At 38.0% G+C, this 19,140-nt stretch overlaps 1 protein-coding gene across 1 annotated transcript; it reads right to left on the bottom strand.

The window, feature by feature from the left end:
* Positions 1–2,666: 2,666 nt before the first annotated feature.
* LOC104248455 (uncharacterized) lies at positions 2,667–18,298 on the bottom strand. The gene is made up of 11 exons (XM_070171155.1): positions 17,913–18,298; positions 17,676–17,804; positions 16,952–17,146; positions 16,619–16,666; positions 16,429–16,557; positions 15,198–15,322; positions 13,671–13,781; positions 13,340–13,448; positions 13,112–13,230; positions 3,524–3,668; positions 2,667–2,959 (listed from the first exon to the last, which is right to left on the bottom strand). Exons 1-10 carry the CDS (start codon positions 18,027–18,029, stop codon positions 3,620–3,622), a joined length of 1,131 nt encoding a protein of 376 aa, XP_070027256.1. The 5' UTR covers positions 18,030–18,298; the 3' UTR covers positions 2,667–2,959; positions 3,524–3,619.
* Positions 18,299–19,140: the final 842 nt, after the last annotated feature.

Raw genomic sequence — 19,140 nt, 5'->3', positions numbered from 1 at the left:
AATTCGTGACGTTCGTCTAATTTACACATCTGGCGCTACTAGCGACGAAATCATATGCAATGAACTTCCTCGGAAAGTTATACCGCGGTAATAGCATACAAACATATATTTGTTTATATATATAATATTTTGAATCCCCTTTAGATAAAGAGAAATACAAATTCAAACCCCAAGTGTAATGTTTTTGTATTTTTTCTGAATTTTCTTGTTAAAATTTCTACTACGTCACTAGCCACTACAAATTTATTACTGAACCAAAGCCGTGGGGCAAAACATCACTTTTTTCTAATTTAGGAGAGAGAAAAAGTTCATCTTTAATTAATTTTTAAAGCACCCTTTCTAGTCTATGAACTGTTGGGTTCATGACGTATTGACGTTACTTTAAATTTACAAGGATATCAAACAAAAACTAGAATTTTTGGTTGTCCACTTCAATTCGGCTAGAGTATTTCATGAAATGTATTCCAACTTATTGGGGCATTTCAAGGTTACCAAGATAAGAAGAAAACTAGTTTTTGATTCTCTTGGACAGAATAACTCAAAAAAATAAGGTTCAAGAACCAAAGCTTGTTGCGAACAAATATATAGGGTGTGTTTCGTAAAAAAAAAAAAAAAAAAAAAAAAAAAAATACTATATAGCTAACATCAGTTGTTAATCATCTCAATATCCATAACTGACGTTGAAGAGAGAATCTCAAGGTCAGTGGAATCAAATATATTACCTTTGACAATTAATTAGGAATTTACATTTATTAGAGGGTAACATCAGATTCAGCCGGCTAATATGGGGAAAATTAAGTACACACTTGATTTGCAAAAAGCACATAAAGAATGAGACGGCGACGGCGGCGGAGGTGAAGTTAATAAGAAAAAAGGCATATTTAGCAGTTTGTGACTTTACATAAATGGATTTATTATCAATATGACAAGATTCATCGGCGGGAATATTCTTAGCCTGTGCGTAAAGCCAACAAGAAATATATTTTGCACACTTTAATTCCCTTTTTTATACTTTCAAAAATAATATAATATAATAATAGAAGCTTCCACAGTTCCTTGTACTCACTAATTTAAGCAGTGCACAACGAACATTGGCCAATCTAGACACTTGCATTTTTGCTGACAAAGCTTGGATTATTTTACTATTAATAATTGGCACTTTCAGCACTTTACTATTTTTTAGCGGTTCTGTTTCTGGGGAATTTTTGGCTAAAGCGGTCCTTGATTTTGACTTAATCATAATTAACCTGAGTTAACGTCAGTTCATACTTAGCGTCATGCTTAGAAAGAGGAGAAACTTAACTCGTATCAATTGAGGGGAACTAATATATTTTTTAAATTCTAAAGTCAATGTTGCAACTTCTTTGTTTTAACTAAGGGCGCACGGCTAGGAATCAGGCTTTGGTAACGCTTTCAAATTTGTACGGTTGTATAGAATATTTATTTCATAAGATATTTGAGACAAGTTGAAGGAGAGCTTTGGCGAAACCGATAAAATTGCTGCCATGTAACAAGAAGATTATGGGTTCAAGTTGTGGAAACAACCTCTTGCAGAAATGCAGGGTAAGGCTGCGTACAATAAACACTTATGATTCGGCCCAAAAATCCAGGATAAGGTTGCATATAATAAACCCTTGTGGTTCAGCCCTTCTTTGGATCCGCACATAGCGGGAATTTAGTGCACCGGTCTGCCCTCTTGCCATATCACCTTTTATTCTAATTGAATAGGACTGATAGAACTAATTCTCCTAACCTTCCACCAATTAACGGAATAGTCCAAATCACCCTTTCTTTTGGTTGAAACAAATTAAAGATGACAAAAGAAGGAACAAATATACATAGTATATAGATGGATTAACATCTAGATATAGATGTAGATGAATGTTTAACCATATCATAGAGGGTTTCTTTAACTTCATAAGGCTTGGCTGCTAATTTTTATACATAAGGGGTCGCTTGATACGCGAACTAAATTATCCCAGGATTATAATCTTGGACTAATTTATCCCCACCTAGGAGGTGGGATAATATAATCCCAAGTTTGATGGAATAAGATGGGATATTTGTATTAAGACTGGGATACCGTCAACCAAACATGGTATATATTTAATCCTGCACCTTATATTACCTTATCCCACGTACCAAACGACCCCACAAAGACCAGAAAGATTGCAGGACTATTCTAAGACCAGGATATTCAGAATAAGAAGTGTTCATACTACAATGTACAAGGAACAAGGCACCAGATATAAGTATCTGTCAAGGAAAAGAAAGCATTAAAAAGGAAAAAAGTAAATGCAGAAGTCAAAAACACAAGAAAACACAAGAAATCACAAGAACATCTGCAAACATTTGAATTCACCTTAACTTCCAATTCCAGTCAAGTACAAGCAAAACCATTTTCAAGGCCTAAACCTAAAAATGCTAGTTGACACCACTTCAAGACTCAAACACTAGCATCTACAGATGCAACGAAGAAATCCCGAGTACATTCCTAGTTACAGACTCAAAGCTGCATGAGCAAGAAATGCTAACAGCTGTTTGTCCACACTAGTAGAAAATATGGAGCAACACAAAACTCTCCTATTGCTCGCCTGCTGGCCAAGTCCCCCACCCCCCACCCCCCACCCCCACCCTAAAGCGCAGAGTCACATTTGCCATCCAACTTTAAGGAACCAAAACAAAATCAAGACAGAAACTAACAAATATTCCTGAAAGACTACTGTTGGTAGTCAATGTTATTGACAATACTTCTAATCCAATACAACTAAAAAGGAAAAATCTGTAATTGAATTTTCCATGACAAGGATGCAGCTAAGGCATCAACATGACTAGGATAAATTACAATAAATACCATATTCCAGGTAGGCCCATATTGATAATTTCCATACATTAAATAATTATCTCCAAAATCTTCCTCTAGAAGCTCCACGTCTATGCACTTGCTTCAGATCTTTAGCTGTAAATAAGCAAATATCAGAGAGGTACTCGCAAACCATATAAGAAAAATTGGTAGCTTGTGTTATAGGAACTAATTACCAACAGGAAATCATCCTATCAGATTAAAGAAAAACGGTCTACTTGGACAAGGAAAAATATGCATATGTAAAATTGATGTATGCAACAGAGCATCTCGGCCAGGGAACAAAAATATCTAAAAATAAATAGAAACGAATCATTTTCATGGATCACAAAATTAGCAGCGGATTGAAGTGGAGCCTCGGAGCATTGGTAAAGTTGTTCCTTGTGACCTATAGGTCACGGGTTCGAGCCGTGGGATCAACCACTGAAGCTTGCATTAAGGTAGGTAGGCTGTCTACATCACACTCACTAAGGGTACAACCCTTCCCCGGACCCTGAGTGAACGTGGGATTCTTCGTAACAGGCTTCCCTTTTTTCTTTACAAATTAGCAGGGGATTAAATCACTTCTTTGGCTCATAAAATCAAATGTCCAAAACTGGGAAATGCCCTTTACCCATGGAACAGTTGCATTGAAAGAGATATTGCTGTAACTGAAGATACCTGTAAGTCTTCCAGCAACATACAGAACTTCTTCAGCAATGGGTCTCCACTGCTCGACACATGAAAAATTAATTCCTAGACCAACACTAAGTCCTCTCAGGAGATGCACTGTACGGAGCACAGAAAACAGTTCCTCTGGAAAAGCCTGTCATCAGAACAAACAATTTTCAGAATTGTTATAAAGTATATTCATATTTGATTTGCCAATTAGTTCAACTGAAAAATTCTTCACGATGCAGGGTGCTGGCCAGTGCAACTGTTATCACCACATGAATGAAGGGAAACCAATGATTAGCTGCAAATATGCTATCGTTTCCAAAGGCGGGGTTTATGGTAAACAGTAGGAAATCTAATAAAGTGTAACTTGGTGAAAGACATCATGTCTGGTTTTGGAATATCTTACAAGTAAAATTATAGACTGAAAATTTGAAAAACAAACTTGTTACAACATTTATCAAGCAAAGAATAACAACTCCCTTTATCTCAAATAAATGATGCACTGTTTTAACCTAAAATTAGATGTCATATACACCACTCTCATTCTCTTTCATGTCTATACATAAGAAGAAAGGAAACTATAAGGGGAAAATAATTGCAGTTATAATCCAATTGTACACCACTAATACATTTATGCTTAAGGGATATTCAGACAACATAATATCATTTAAAGCAATTTAAGAAGTAACACTGGAGAATGAGCTTTAGGATTCACTCTTCACGCAAGTTTCTCATGAATTGATTGGAAAATGGGAAAAAATGAACAAGATTGAAGCCCTACGAAATTTGGCAGAAATCTGTATCAGAAAAGGGATTACCATTTTATCACTCTCATACTATGTTTCGCGAAATATTAAGGATGAATTGGCCACATGATGAATACATGGGTGATGCACTTACCATATTTGATGCTACATGCAAATATCAACCTTCATCTCTAAATTATTTACTTCCAATGTTCTATTTTCAGCAATAAGGGGTCGTTTGGTAGAATGCATTAGGTAAAATAATGCATGCATTAGCTTTGTGTATTAATAATACTTTGTTTGGTACACTTTTTGAACCTATACATTATATATGCAAGCATTAATTATACACTCTATTTAGTATTATCCTATGTATAACTAACGCATAAGAAACCATGGTATTAACAATGCAATGGTTTTAATGCATGCATTAACTTAGTTAAAGACAAAATTGTCCTTCAAAATTTACGCTCGATTAAAATATGCTATTATACTAATGCAAGTTTGAAATAATCCAAGAAAGTGAGAAATAACATTATATCCCTAGTAAATAAATAAATACTTAGCATATTTTTTTTATTAAATATTAAGTTCTATACTACAATATAGACAGACAAATCAAATAATTTTTTAAAACCTTTTTCATATAAAAACATTCATCAACATATGTTTCTTTTAAAAAGATAAAGTGATGTACTAGTTATGAGGGTATTTTTGTAAACAAACAATTCTTTTAGAAATTGTGCAATGCTTTAATAAATTAAACCAAACGATAAGAAATATGTCAACATAACTAATGCAAGCATTATTAATACACCCAATTCTGCATTATTCTTATACACTCTATCAAATGACCCCTAAGTGCTCACGTAGGAAAAGGATCCATCATTCCATCGGTTTAAAGATTTTGGATCGGGTAGACATCAAATTTAGTCCTTTGATTTGGAGAAGTTCCTATAATTTTTTCCAATGAATATTAAGCAAGTTTTGGAGTAGAAGAAGTAGGCGCATTAGAGTAGAAGAAGTCAAGGAGGCTATACGTAAGATGCACAAGGGTAGAGCGACCGGGCCAGACGAAATCCTTGTGGAATTTTGGAAGAATGTAGGTTGGGCAGGTTTGGAGTGGCTCACTAGGTTGTTTAACATCATTTTTAGGACAGGGAATGGAGGTGGAGTACGATGATTTCGTTGTACAAGAACAAGGTTGATATCCAAAATTGCAATAATGCAATAATTATAGAGATATCAAGCTGCTAAGCCATACGATGAAAGTGTGGGAGAGCGTGGTAGAAATGAGGGTGCAGAGGAGTGTGTCTATTTCTAGAACCAGTTCTGTTTCATGTTAGGTCGATCGACTATGGAAGCCATTCATCTTGTAAGGAGATTGGCGGAGCAGTACAAGGGAATAAAGAAGGAACTGCATATGGTGTTCACTGACCTAGAAAAAACATATGACAATGTCCCGAGAGAGGTTCTATGGAGATGCTTGGAGGCTAAAGGGGTCCCAGTAGCCTATATTAGGGTGATTAAGGACATGTATGATGGTGCTAAGACCAGAGTGAGGACAGTGGGAGGAGACTCGGAGCACTTTCCGGTGGAGATGGGGTTGCACCAGGGATCAACTCTTAGCCCCTTTTTATTTTCCTTAGTGATGGACGCACTGACTCAACACATTCAAGGGGAGGGACAATGGTGTATGTTATTTGCGGATGACATAGTTCTGATTTCCAAGAAGCTGGGTGGTGTTCATGAGAGGCTGGAGGTTTGGAGGTGGACCTTAGAGTCTAAAGGTTTCAAGTTGAGCAGGACCAAGACGGAATACTTGAAGTGCAAGTTCAGCGACGTAACTCAGAAAGAGGATGTGGAGGTGAGGCTCGATACACAAGTAATTCCCAAGAGAGGAAGTTTCAGGTACCTTGGGTCGGTAATACAAGAAATGGGGAGATTGATGAGGATGTCACACATCGTATCGGAGCAAGGTGGATGAAATGGAGGCTCGCTTCCGATATCTTATGTGATAAGAATGTGTTACTTAAACTTAAAAGTAAGTTCTATAAAGTGGTGGTTCGACCGACTATGTTGTATCTGGCAGAGTATTGTCAAGAGCTCTCATGTCCAGAAAATAAAAGTAGCTGAAATGAAGATGTTGAGATGGATGTGCGGGCATACCAGATTTGATAAGATTATAAACGAAGTTATTCGGGAAAAGGTAGGAGTGGCCCTCGTGGAGGACAAGATGCGAGAGGCGAGACTGAAATGGTTCGGGCATGCGAAGAGTAGAAACATTGATGCCCCGGTTAGAAGGTGTGAGAGGTTGGCTACAAGGGGTATGAGGAAGGGTAGAGGTAGGCCTAAGAATTATCGGGGAGAGATGATTAGGCAGAACATGGCGCAGCTAGAGCTTACTGAGGACGGGCCTTGATAAGAGGGTGTGGCGGTCGAGAATTAGGTTAGAAGGCTAGCAGGTAGTCGAGTGTTTTGATTTTTCTTTCTCAAACAGGTAGCATTAGTATTAGTATGGTATCACTTTTACTCATAGATTGCTATCTTTACCTACTATTTGATTGATATCTTTCGCTTTAGTTTTCTTAATTTCCCGTTGTTGTTACTACTTGTGGCCTATGCTTCTTTTCATCTACTCTCCAGCCGAGGGTCTATCGGAAACAGCATATCTGCCTTCCAGGGTAGGGGTAAGGTCTGCATACACATTACCCTCCCATACCCACTTATAAGAGCTCACTAGGTTTGTTGTTGTTGAATATTAAGCAAGTCTAGTAAAGGTTTATACTGTAAAATGCCTTGAATAACACCTTCGGGGTTATTCTAAAATCCACTTTCAATTCCAAAACAACTTGCTGTAATTTGAAAATGAACTTTCGAATCATAAATCCTTTTTGCTGCACACACAATCTATAAACATGTATATTCTAGATCCTTGCATTGGAATTCTCCTCCAGATACAACTCCAAATTTCTAAATGCAACAAAAATGTAATCCCCACCACCTCCTCCCACCAAAGAAACAGAGGAGCAACACAAAAAGAAAGGACAGAAACCTTATGTACAATTAGAGAAGGTTTTAAAAGTAACTTGCGCCATAAGAAGGCATCCATTCAATTTATTTTTTTTGATGACCGAGAAATTCTTCTGGGGCAGATCCTTTGGACCAACCGTAGCCGAAACTCGGTGGATAATGGGTCTGCCCCTCTACCCTTCTCTAGTTAAATACTAGGTTTTGCTTTGCATGGTGTTAGCGGAAACGTAAAAAAAAGAACACAAGATTTTAACGTGGTTCGGATCAAAATAATCCTACGTCCACCAGAGAACAATTGCCCTTTTAATATTAACAAAGGAATGGGAGATTTCCCAATTACACTTAAGATAATTTCTCTCTTAACTCTCTACTCACTACAATGTATTGTATTATTTTGGGATGATTTCTACAAGTGAAGGAGTGCATCTATTTATAGAGGTAAAGACCTCCTCTTGATGTCATTGGTGACATCAAACTACCTCCTCTTGATGTCATGGGTGACATCAAAGGAGGAAGCTTCCTCCTAGCATCCACACCAACTCTTTCCACCAACTCTTCCAATTGGCATGCCATTGTTGACTAAACATAAACCAACATTTTCAATCTCCACCTTGGTTTGCGTTTCGAGCGTGTGAACAACTCTGGCCAAAACTTCTAAGCTTACTGGGCAACCCCGTTGTAAGAAACAAGAAGAATCAAACCATTGTTGAACATACCACCTCCACCTAGCAACTGTTCTCTTCGGAGTTGCATCAGTTGATGCACACCCCCGCCAAGTCCTTGCAGTGTGCAAACTTAGCGAGCGGGACTATCTTGGTCAACATGTCTGCAGCATTATCGTCTGTGATAACCTTCACGACCTTGATAGTTCCCTCATCAATAACATCTCGAATAAAATGAAATCTGACATCAATGTGTTTAGTGCGCTCATGAAATCTCTGATTTTTCATTAGATGAATAGCACTCTGACTATCACATCTAAGAGTTGATTCCAGCTGAACCAAACTCAATTCCGCTACTAAACTTTTCAACCAGATAGCTTCCTTTACCGCCTCCGCTGCTGCCATGTATTCTGCTTCTGTCGTAGACAAAGCGACAATCGACTGCAAAGTCGACTTCCAACTGACGGCACTGCCAACGAGGGTAAAGATGTATCCAGTTGTGGACCTTCTTCTGTCAAGATCTCCTGCATAGTCAGAATCCACATAACCGAGAATTGAAATACCTGTACCACTTTTTCGAAAGGTAAGACCAACACCAGAAGCTCCTTTGAGATATCTCAATATCCACTTGACAGCTTCCCAATGCCTCTTTCCTGGGTTGGACATCCTCGGACTGAGGCATTTGTGACTCTGAAAGTTTAAAATGAGGAGCTAATGGTGTACTTACAGGCTTGCACGTTTGCATATTGAATCTCTCGAGAACCCTTTCAATATACCTCTTCTGAGAAAGATGTACAACATCGTCTTCTCTTGAAATCTCCATACCAAGGATTTTCTTTGCAGCTCCTAAATCCTTCATGTCAAATTCCTTACTCAACAGTTTCTTCAAAGCATTTATCTCTGTAATGTTGTTAGCAGCAATAAGCATATCATCAACATACAACAGTAAATAAATCATTGAGTTACCAGACATCTTCTTGTGATACACACAACTATCAAATGCACTCCTTGAGAATTCATGTGTAGTCATGAATGCATCAAACCTCTTGTACCACTGTCTAGGGGATTGCTTCAAACCATACAAAGACTTCTTTAGTTGGCATACGTGATCTTCTTTTCCCTCAGCTAGGAAACCTTCAGGTTGATCCATATAGATTGTCTCTTCTAGATCACCGTGTAAGAAAGCAGTTTTGACATCAAGCTGTTGAAGCTCCAAGTCAAATTGTGCAACCAATGCTAGTAGCACGCGAATTGAGCTATGCTTCACGACCGGAGAGAAAATCTCATTGTAGTCAATTCCCTCCTTTTGGCTGAAACCTTTTGCAACCAATCTCGCCTTGAACCTAGCATCTTCCACTTCAGGAATTCCCTCTTTCTTTCGGTAGACCCACTTGCATCCAACTGTCCTCTTCCCCTTTTGTCTTTTCACTAAGACCCATGTCTGATTCTTGTGAAGAGACTCCATCTCTTCAGTCATGGCTAACCGCCATTGTGCGGCATCCTTGCAAGAAGTTGCTTCAATATACGAGGAGGGCTCCAGATCTTTAATCTCTTCTTGTGCAGCTACGAACGCATATGCAATCAAGTTTGCTTGATTTATAAGGCGTTCCGGTTCTCGTGTCTGCCTCTTCTCCCTCCCCTTCGCAATTGTGTATGGTTCATTGACAGCAAGTTCTTCAAGGCCTACATCTTCTGACTCGTCTTTAACCTGAGTCTCTTGATCCTTTTCCTTGGCAAGCTCCACCGGAAGCTCCACCTGCTCGTTGTTCTTGTTTCCTGAAAACTCCACGGAAACTTTACGGGGATCAAGTATAGAGGATTCATCGAAGGTGACATCTCTACTAACTATAAATTTGAGTAAAGACAAACACCAAAGTTTGTACCCTTTTACTCCATCCACATACCCTACGAATATGGCCTTCTTAGCCCTTGGTTCAAGCTTTCCTTCATTAACGTGATAATAAGCTGGACACCCAAATACTCGTAAGTATGAATAGTTAGAGGGTTCACCTGACCATACCTCATTCGGAGTCTTAAAGTCAATTGCCGATGCTGGAGATCGATTGACAATATGAGCAGCAGTGTGAACTGCTTCAGCCCAAAATACTTTGGACATTTTGGCTTGTAGGAGCATACAACGAGCCTTTTCAAGAAGAGTTCTGTTCATTCTCTCGGCAACTCCATTCTGCTGTGGGGTATGCCTGACAGTCCTATGTCTTGAGATCCCATGAACCTTGCAGAATTCATTAAACTCTTCATTGCAAAACTCCAAGCCATTGTCTGTGCGAAGATACTTGATTTTCCGCTCCATTTGATTTTCAACCAAAATCTTCCACTCTTTAAATGCTTCAAAAGCATCACTTTTTGCCTTCAAAAAATACACCCAAACCTTTCGTGAGAAATCATCAATAAAAATGAGAAGATACCTCTTTCCGCCCTTCGATGGAAGTTTAGAAGGACCCCATAAATCTGAATGGATGTAGTCTAGCACTCCTCTTGTCTTGTGTTTGCCAGTGCTGAAGCTGACCTTCTTCTGCTTCCCTAGAACGCAGTGCTCACAGAAGTCAAGCGTGCTGATCTTCTCACCTTCCAAAAGTTTACGATTGCTCAACATCTCCAGTCCACGTGCGCTCATATGACCCAGTCTCATGTGCCATAGTCTTGCCTTGTCATCATTAGATAACTGCACTGTAGATGCATTTGCAGAGCCAACAATGGTGCTTCCGGCCAATGTGTAAAGGCCGTTCTCCAGCTTGCCTTTCAGCATGACTAAAGAACCTTTAGTCACCTTCATAGTTCCTGCTTCGCTCATGTACCTGTAGCCTTGTTCATCCAGAGTACCCAAGGAGATCAAATTCTTCTTCAGATCAGGAACATGACGGACTTGTGTAATAGTCCTCACGATTCCATCATGGCAGCGAACCCGAACTGAGCCAATGCCAACTATTGCACAAGTTGCATTATTGCCCATTACTACGGTTCCTCCACTTTTCTCGTAGCTGCTAAACCAGTCTTTTCGGAACGTCATATGCAGAGTACAAGCAGAGTCTAACACCCATTTGTTTTCATAACTACTATTATTATTACACGATGTTGTTAGTACATAATCATTATCAAAATTATGTACCTGTTCAACTGTAGATGCACTCGCCTTTTCCTTGGACTTTGACATTGGGCAATCTCGTTCAAAGTGCCCCTTCTTGCCACAACCCCAACACTCTGTATTCTTCTTGTTCACACGAGACTTTGATCTGTGCTTTGATTTGGTCTTTCCCTGTTGGCTAGTCCGGCCTCTTACAAAGAGGCCACTTGCCTGGTCATCTCTATCTCCTTCAATGTGCCTCCGCACATCACTAGAGTTAAGTGCCTGCCGCACTTGCTCAAGCTTGATAGGCTCCTTGCTATACATCATTGAATTCTCAATATCACGATATCCTGAAGTCAATGAAAATAGCAAAGCACATGCAAGCGTCTCCTCCTCCCTTTTAATTCCTGCAATCTGTAAGTCCATGACAAGTTTATTAAACGCATCTAAATGATCTTGTAACGAAGTACCTGACCCCATCTTAAATGTGTGAAGACGTCGTTGTAACAACATTCTTGTTGTCACTGATCGGTCTTGGTATAGCCCTTCTAGCTTTTCCCACAACTGTTTGGCCGTCTCTTCGGTACCCGTACTCACTTCACAAAGCACGTTAGGTGCAAGGGATAGTTGGATTGCACTCAATGCATCCCCTTCAATCTTCTCCTTGTCGGGAGCTGATATATCCGTAGGATACTTTCCGTCAATAGCATGGATTGAACCTTCCCTCCGCAGTAACGCCATCATCTGGATCTTCCAGATATTGAAGTTGTTGCGTCCATTGAATCTATCAATTTCAAACTTCATGGAACTCATATTTGCTTGTTCTTCCTCCTTGGATCGTTAAAGAATCTTGTCGCTCTGATACCAATTGTTAGCGGAAACGTAAAAGAAAGAACACAAGATTTAACGTGGTTCGGATCAAAATAATCCTACGTCCACCAGAGAACAATTGCCCTTTTAATATTAACAAAGGAAGGGGAGATTTCCCAATTACACTTAAGAGAATTTCTCTCTTAACTCTCTACTCACTACAATGTATTGTATTATTTTGGGATGATTTCTACAAGTGAAGGAGTGCATCTATTTATAGAGGTAAAGACCTCCTCTTGATGTCATTGGTGACATCAAACTACCTCCTCTTGATGTCATGGGTGACATCAAAGGAGGAAGCTTCCTCCTAGCATCCACACCAACTCTTTCCACCAACTCTTCCAATTGGCATGCCATTGTTGACTAAACATAAACCAACATTTTCAGCATGCCATTGTTAACTAAACATAAACCAACATTTTCAATCTCCACCTTGGTTTGCGTTTCGAGCGTGTGAACAACTCTGGCCAAAACTTCTAAGCTTACTGGGCAACCCCGTTGTAAGAAACAAGAAGAATCAAACCATTGTTGAACATACCACCTCCACCTAGCAACTGTTCTCTTCGGAGTTGCATCAGTTGATGCACACCCCCGCCAAGTCCTTGCAGTGTGCAAACTTAGCGAGCGGGACTATCTTGGTCAACATGTCTGCAGCATTATCGTCTGTGATAACCTTCACGACCTTGATAGTTCCCTCATCAATAACATCTCGAATAAAATGAAATCTGACATCAATGTGTTTAGTGCGCTCATGAAATCTCTGATTTTTCATTAGATGAATAGCACTCTGACTATCACATCTAAGAGTTGATTCCAGCTGAACCAAACTCAATTCCGCTACTAAACTTTTCAACCAGATAGCTTCCTTTACCGCCTCCGCTGCTGCCATGTATTCTGCTTCTGTCGTAGACAAAGCGACAATCGACTGCAAAGTCGACTTCCAACTGACGGCACTGCCAACGAGGGTAAAGATGTATCCAGTTGTGGACCTTCTTCTGTCAAGATCTCCTGCATAGTCAGAATCCACATAACCGAGAATTGAAATACCTGTACCACACAAAGGACAGTAACTGATTTCTCCAATTCTAGAGTAATTGGAGAGTAACAGACACGAGCTAATTCTCTTTTGCTGTGAAAGCAGAAAAAGGGAAAATATAAATTTACAACAAAAAATTTTCAGGGCAAATTATAGCACCTATAGCTGTCTGATGCTCTTAAAGGGTCATTATCGGCAATCGCAAGAACCAACTTAGCATATCCAAGCCTCAGTTCATCAGGAAGATCCTTCACTTGTCCATAATCAAGCAATGCAACCTGAAAGGAATAATGTAAATAACAATCTTTGATGTACATTAATTGCGAGAAGGATGGCTGTAAATGCTTCGTTCAGGGATAAGTTTTAGGTATTCCAATGTGCACTTGCCTCAGAACCTTTGCAGATCAGAATGTTTCCCGGATGAGGATCTGCATGGAAGAAACCACTCTTGAGTATCATTTGTCCATAAGCAAGTGACAAATTTTTAAGGATATTCCTGCATTTTAAGAATGAAAAAGGGGGAGCTTCACTATAAACATTTTAAGAAAAGAGCAACATAGAGGAGTTCCACATGGACATTCAAATATACACGGACATGAAAAATGACCACTTTAGAGGGGAACAAAGGCAGAAGACTATGTATACATCAAGGAAACGTGTCGGTGAATGAACAAGCAGGTAGGTTCAGAACAAGTTTTAGGATAATTCAGGGATTTACTGTTTTGCAGCTGCCGCTAACTTGCCATCAGGATGTATGCCTCTCTTTGCCATTTCATCTCCTAGCTTCAAAATGGGTATGCCATCAATGTATTCCATCACTAAAACCCTCCTAGTAGCAGTATAAAGAAAGTGATTGCTCAGGTGGATACACATAGGTAGAATATCAACAGAAATAAACCAAAATTCACGCGAGAAATAGTTATTCCCATCATTGTCAATCAACTAATTAAAATTAGCTCAAAAAATCAAACTAATGCAGAGAAGAGAAATATAAGATAGAATAAGTGGAACTTGTGGAGCTGCATAAGCACATGGAAAAGCACCTTTGACATCTTCAGAAGTAGATATAAGGGGGTAGAAGTAGAGTTCTTGAACTAAACATACAAAACAAAAGCTACCCTTAAGTGGTGGATCACATAACTTTATGTGTTTCAATGTGCCCTGCTACAGGATCTAATCCAGCACCAGACAACAAGCATAAGGTTTTCTTTTTCCTTTTATTTTTTTGGTTCTTTCAAAAGTATTTCCTCCTTTCACTCCACCTATCCTTTACTATTTGCTAACAATTACCTTTTTGGTAGAACTAGTAGAGTGCAAACACCCAGCATCCACTCCCATGTAATCTGATGCAAATACCTCCCACCCACCCATCTCTTTCTATGTAGGAGTTATTTAATTGACCTTTGTGATCACTATCTTTATATATGAGAGAGCTACTAAAATACAAATAGCACTGCCCACAATATCAAATCAATACATCAAATATTCTTTCTCAAAGAAAAACACCAGACCACTTTAAAACTCCTCATATTTGGTTAAAACTACCCTGAAGCAACTTATCTGAAGAATATATAATATAAAAAAAAAACATAGAATGACTAAGGCAAGACCAAATATACTTGACAAGATATTATTCAAATGAAATGATCCCACTAGAAAAATCTTGAAACAGCGATGTTGAACCAATCTCACATTCAAGTCCCATAGCATGTGGGCGTTAGTAGACTACACATGTGTCACCCAGTGTATGACGGTTAATTCCATGAGTAGGTGGTCAAAAGTAATATTTCTTTCAGGAAGAACCAGGACGACAGAAAATATTCAATCCTCAGTACATGCAAACAGATATTTGATTGTCTTGCAATTACAGTATCAAGGAGACTATAAAGCTTATAATAAAGTGAGTATGAAACAAACTGCAAATTACAAAGTGATCCACGTGTATCATCGACTATGCCTTGCAAATAACAGTGCGCTTGAAGAAAAGCCTTATATTAAGGATCAGACATCCACGTACTATGGACTAGCACCACAGTGGAGAAACTAGTCGACTTTTGTTCAATACTTAGTCAAGTCATAACAAAGTATAACACTTATAGGTTTAAAAAAAAAGTCTTGACAAAGTTAAACACATTAATAGAAACACAATGTAATTACTAACCAATAGCGGAGCTAAAGTAAATAGTCTCATCTTATGTTTCACAATGCAACGCAGACAAAACAAATTTTCTTCACCTGAGCATACCTGCTGACCATGTCTCGTATCACACGAGGTACCCGAACAGGGGACCTTTTGTTATTCTGGCAAAGGAAATGACGAATTCTTGCCATAGCTTCAGCCTCCCTCACAAAGTTGAATTCATAGCTAATCTTGAATGAACAAGTTGAAACCAGATCACTTCAAAGACGCAAAAGTAGGGGGGGGGGGGGGGAATAATCTACTAGATTCACTTAACCAAGTAATAGCATTCAGGTGAGAGAAAGTCAACTAGCTTCATGCAAATACCAACATATCAGTTGGTGCATATTCACTGATTTTTAAGTATTTAGAGTCTTGTAGACAAACAACAGTGTCACATCAAACATTAGAGAGGTCAAGTACCACACAGAAAGCAAAAACCAATACATAAAAGATTGTACCCGACAATCTCCTAATTAATACCATTTTTGCATAGAGTAAAACACAAGAACGGTATTTCATGGGGGAGGGAAACAACAATGGCAGCCCTACTATAAATTAGAAACTGCTACCAAGAGAAATGCAAAGTGTGTAGGTGAACAAAAGAAACAACAAGGGTTTAGGAATTCCTTACACACAAAAAAAAAAGGTGGGTTTGGGTTTGGAAATCACTCAATATATATAGTCTAGTTCAAAATTCATATTTAATAACATTAAACATTAGCTAATTTAGCTTATGGAGGAAAAACAACTAGTCTTATGTAGTACAACTTCTATGTTTTGATTCGTCAGCAATGATAACCTACTGAGCATTGACATAAATTGAATCCGATAATGAACATTTTCTTATAAGTTGCACTAATAAACATTTTCCTGGTGAGCATGAACATATTGCTCTTGTAGGGAGGGACTTATGATGGACCGACTATGGGTATTGCTCAACAGATGATAATCAAATTAGATGAACAGGCTTTCTAAATCTTTTGCTTTAAGCAGTTGAGACATGGCATAACATCCTCTGGAAGAACTTTCGTTATAGCAGTACAGAGTATCACCCATAACACAGCAACAGACTTGTAAGGTCCTATAATCATAGGAAGGATCTAGAATTAATCCCAGTTTCATATTCCTTCCTTTTCATGAACTGGATCAATTACAATTAGGCCCTCCACTAGGAGAACCTCAGCATATAGAAAAAATTAAAGCAAGAAAATATCATGGACAATGATAGGAGAAGAAAAGAAAACGAAAAGTCTAATAGTACAAGACACATTGCAAATTCGTGAACGTTTTGCACCTGTTTCTCCATTTCCTTGGTAACAGAGAACAGATCAAACTTGACATCTGTCTTCTGAATATATAACGCAAAGGCTTGCAAGTTGCAAATATCAGTCATCATCAATTCCTGAACCCCGGGATGTTGGACCTACAGTTGTATGACAATTAGAACCTCACAATAATATGAAAGATGACATTCAAATTCTTACCTTGACGACAACATCATTCTTGTCACCTTTGAGTCTTGCTCGATGAACCTGAAAATCATACATAAAGTTAACTTTTGCAGCATGTCTTAAACCAAGAAACGACAAGATAATGTTTTAGATTTAAACATGAATTAAACTCTATGATTAAATCTATAAACTTCCTTACTGTTGGTTTGAGCTTAAAGAAATAAAGACTACTCAAATGTATCGCTTAAACACTTAATCAGCTTTCCTATCTTTCATCCCGTGATTCCAATTTTTCTAGCAAAGAAATGTGTTTTTGAGCATTCTATAATTTAGCAAGAACGAGAAAGAGAGCAGAAAAGTAGATACCTGCGCAATAGAGGCAGAGCCTAGAGGATCCTTGTCAAAATATTCGAACAATTCATCAATACTTTGACCCAACTCCTTCTCGAGCACTGCCCTAACCACATTGTATGGTGTAGCTGGTGCTTGATCACATAGAGTAACAAGCCTTTTGACCCATGCAGCTGGTGCCAAATCTGGCTTCCCAACTATTTGGGCAACCTGACATCATTAAGCATCAAAAGACTGAATATTTAACAGGATTATTACAATACAGCATAAATATTAAAAATAACTGAAACAAACAATTAAAAACAACGCAAGCATAACCAATGACAATCACGCAATTTCCTCAACAGGGTGGGGAGCGGCCCGAGATTAATACGTTTCAATCATAAAGATTTTACTAACAGTTTGATGAAAAAGAGGAGAAATCAAATTTAGATCACATGGTGCCTGTTCAAGATTAGAAAATTGAAGCAAATAACAATGAAGCCAAACCCCTTATAGATAAAGAAATTGGATTTTTCGTTTAATAGTTTAAATTCTATGCACTACCAGCATAAAAAATATCTACATGATCAGGTCACTTAAAAGGTAACAGCAAATAACTTTATTCAATAAGCATTAATTAGTAACCTAAAACGAATGGTAAATAACATGTTATAACAGGTTACATTAAATTGATAGTGTAAAAATTCACCGCACTGTTGTTGTATAACTTAAATCCTTGTATTAATAGAAGAAGTACCTTGAGGAAAAACCCACCAAGGTCAGAACACATGTTGTATATCTTGTCAGCAGCAACCGCGTGCTGCTTCTCCCACATTACTTCCTGTTTCTGCACATCCTTCTCTAAACTTGCTCTTACCTGAAATACCTACGCAACCCAAAAAAAGACCTTAAATATATATAATTGAACTACTATCTAGGAACAAAAGAGCTATGCATACACCAACACAGAGTGAAAGAGACAAAAGGGGGTTACTTTATAACCAGTATAAATATCAGCAGCCCGAACCCAGAACTGGAAAGACCGTTGCAAAGGCCGGAGTTGAGTGGACACCTTTTCTTGAAATTCTTTTAGATCAAAATGGAAAAGCATGGCGATTGTGGAACAAAAAGATTAATCTTTGATCACTGATTAGTAATTGCAAATGGGTGTTTGAAATGAGGAATTTTTGGGCATTCTTTTGTTCAGCTCAAGAGGTCTCAATTACTTGCATGGCTTCGCTTGGAGTTTAACATTAATCGAAATGGATAGTTTGAAAAATAGGATTGATAAGAAAAGCGAGCAGTAATATGTAGACTGGAGACGACTGGTGAAATTGGAAAGAATTTGTAAAGAGAGTGTTAACGCCGCAGAATTCGAGAATGGGTCTACGCAAGCCACACATATTGTACATTGGCTCCATCTTTCGGGTCAAGACAAAATCCGTACATTATTTTTTTTTCTTCCCTTTATTCCTCTTTAATTTGGATTAGCTTATTTAAGTATTTTTAAACCAAAAACTAAAAATTAGAGTTCCTAATTTATAGTTTTTGGCTTAAAAATTACTTACAACAAGCTCATCCAAACAGGCTCTTAGCTAGCACTTTTGACATAGATTTAATTAAACCTTAAAAAGAAATATATTGAAAATTAATTGTTAACAATATTTTCAAAAAAAAAAAATTAAAAATAAAAGTAGTCAAAATCTATAGCAAATTGGAGCTTAATCTTTTTATCATTAAAGCAAAGAAATGCCTAGAGTTAGAAAGTAAAAGGAGGGCCTCCATCTGTTCCGAGAATTTAACTCATAGCATTGTTTTAAATACTCCAATTGTTTCCATATAATATGTCTTATCCTATAAATTATTGAACGTGCAGATTATTAGTTTACTTTTATTAAAAAATTAAGTATAGTTTTATTTTATGTAATCTACAAAGACTCTGCATGGTTAGGAATCGAAGTTAAATTCTAGCCCCAAACATCAGAAGATGTATAGATATATCACTTAAGTTAACTAAAAAAAGTATTTTAAGCAGAGAAACGACGGTAAAAGTGTAGGACTCACAACTTAGATTAGTTCTTTAGGCGTCGCATGATTGACACATAGATGACTTTGGAAAAATTGACAAAAAATAAAGATTTTAATTCTCCAAGAAAGAGATAAATTTTTATTTGTAATCTCGAGCTTGTTCAGTTTTTTAATGATTAAAAAAGAAAGGTTGT

Source organism: Nicotiana sylvestris, chromosome 3 (genome assembly GCF_000393655.2).
Source record: "Nicotiana sylvestris chromosome 3, ASM39365v2, whole genome shotgun sequence".
Classification (NCBI taxonomy): domain Eukaryota; kingdom Viridiplantae; phylum Streptophyta; class Magnoliopsida; order Solanales; family Solanaceae; genus Nicotiana; species Nicotiana sylvestris.
The sequence above is the reverse complement of the archived record's forward strand: the minus strand, read 5'-3'. Positions and strand labels throughout refer to the sequence as shown.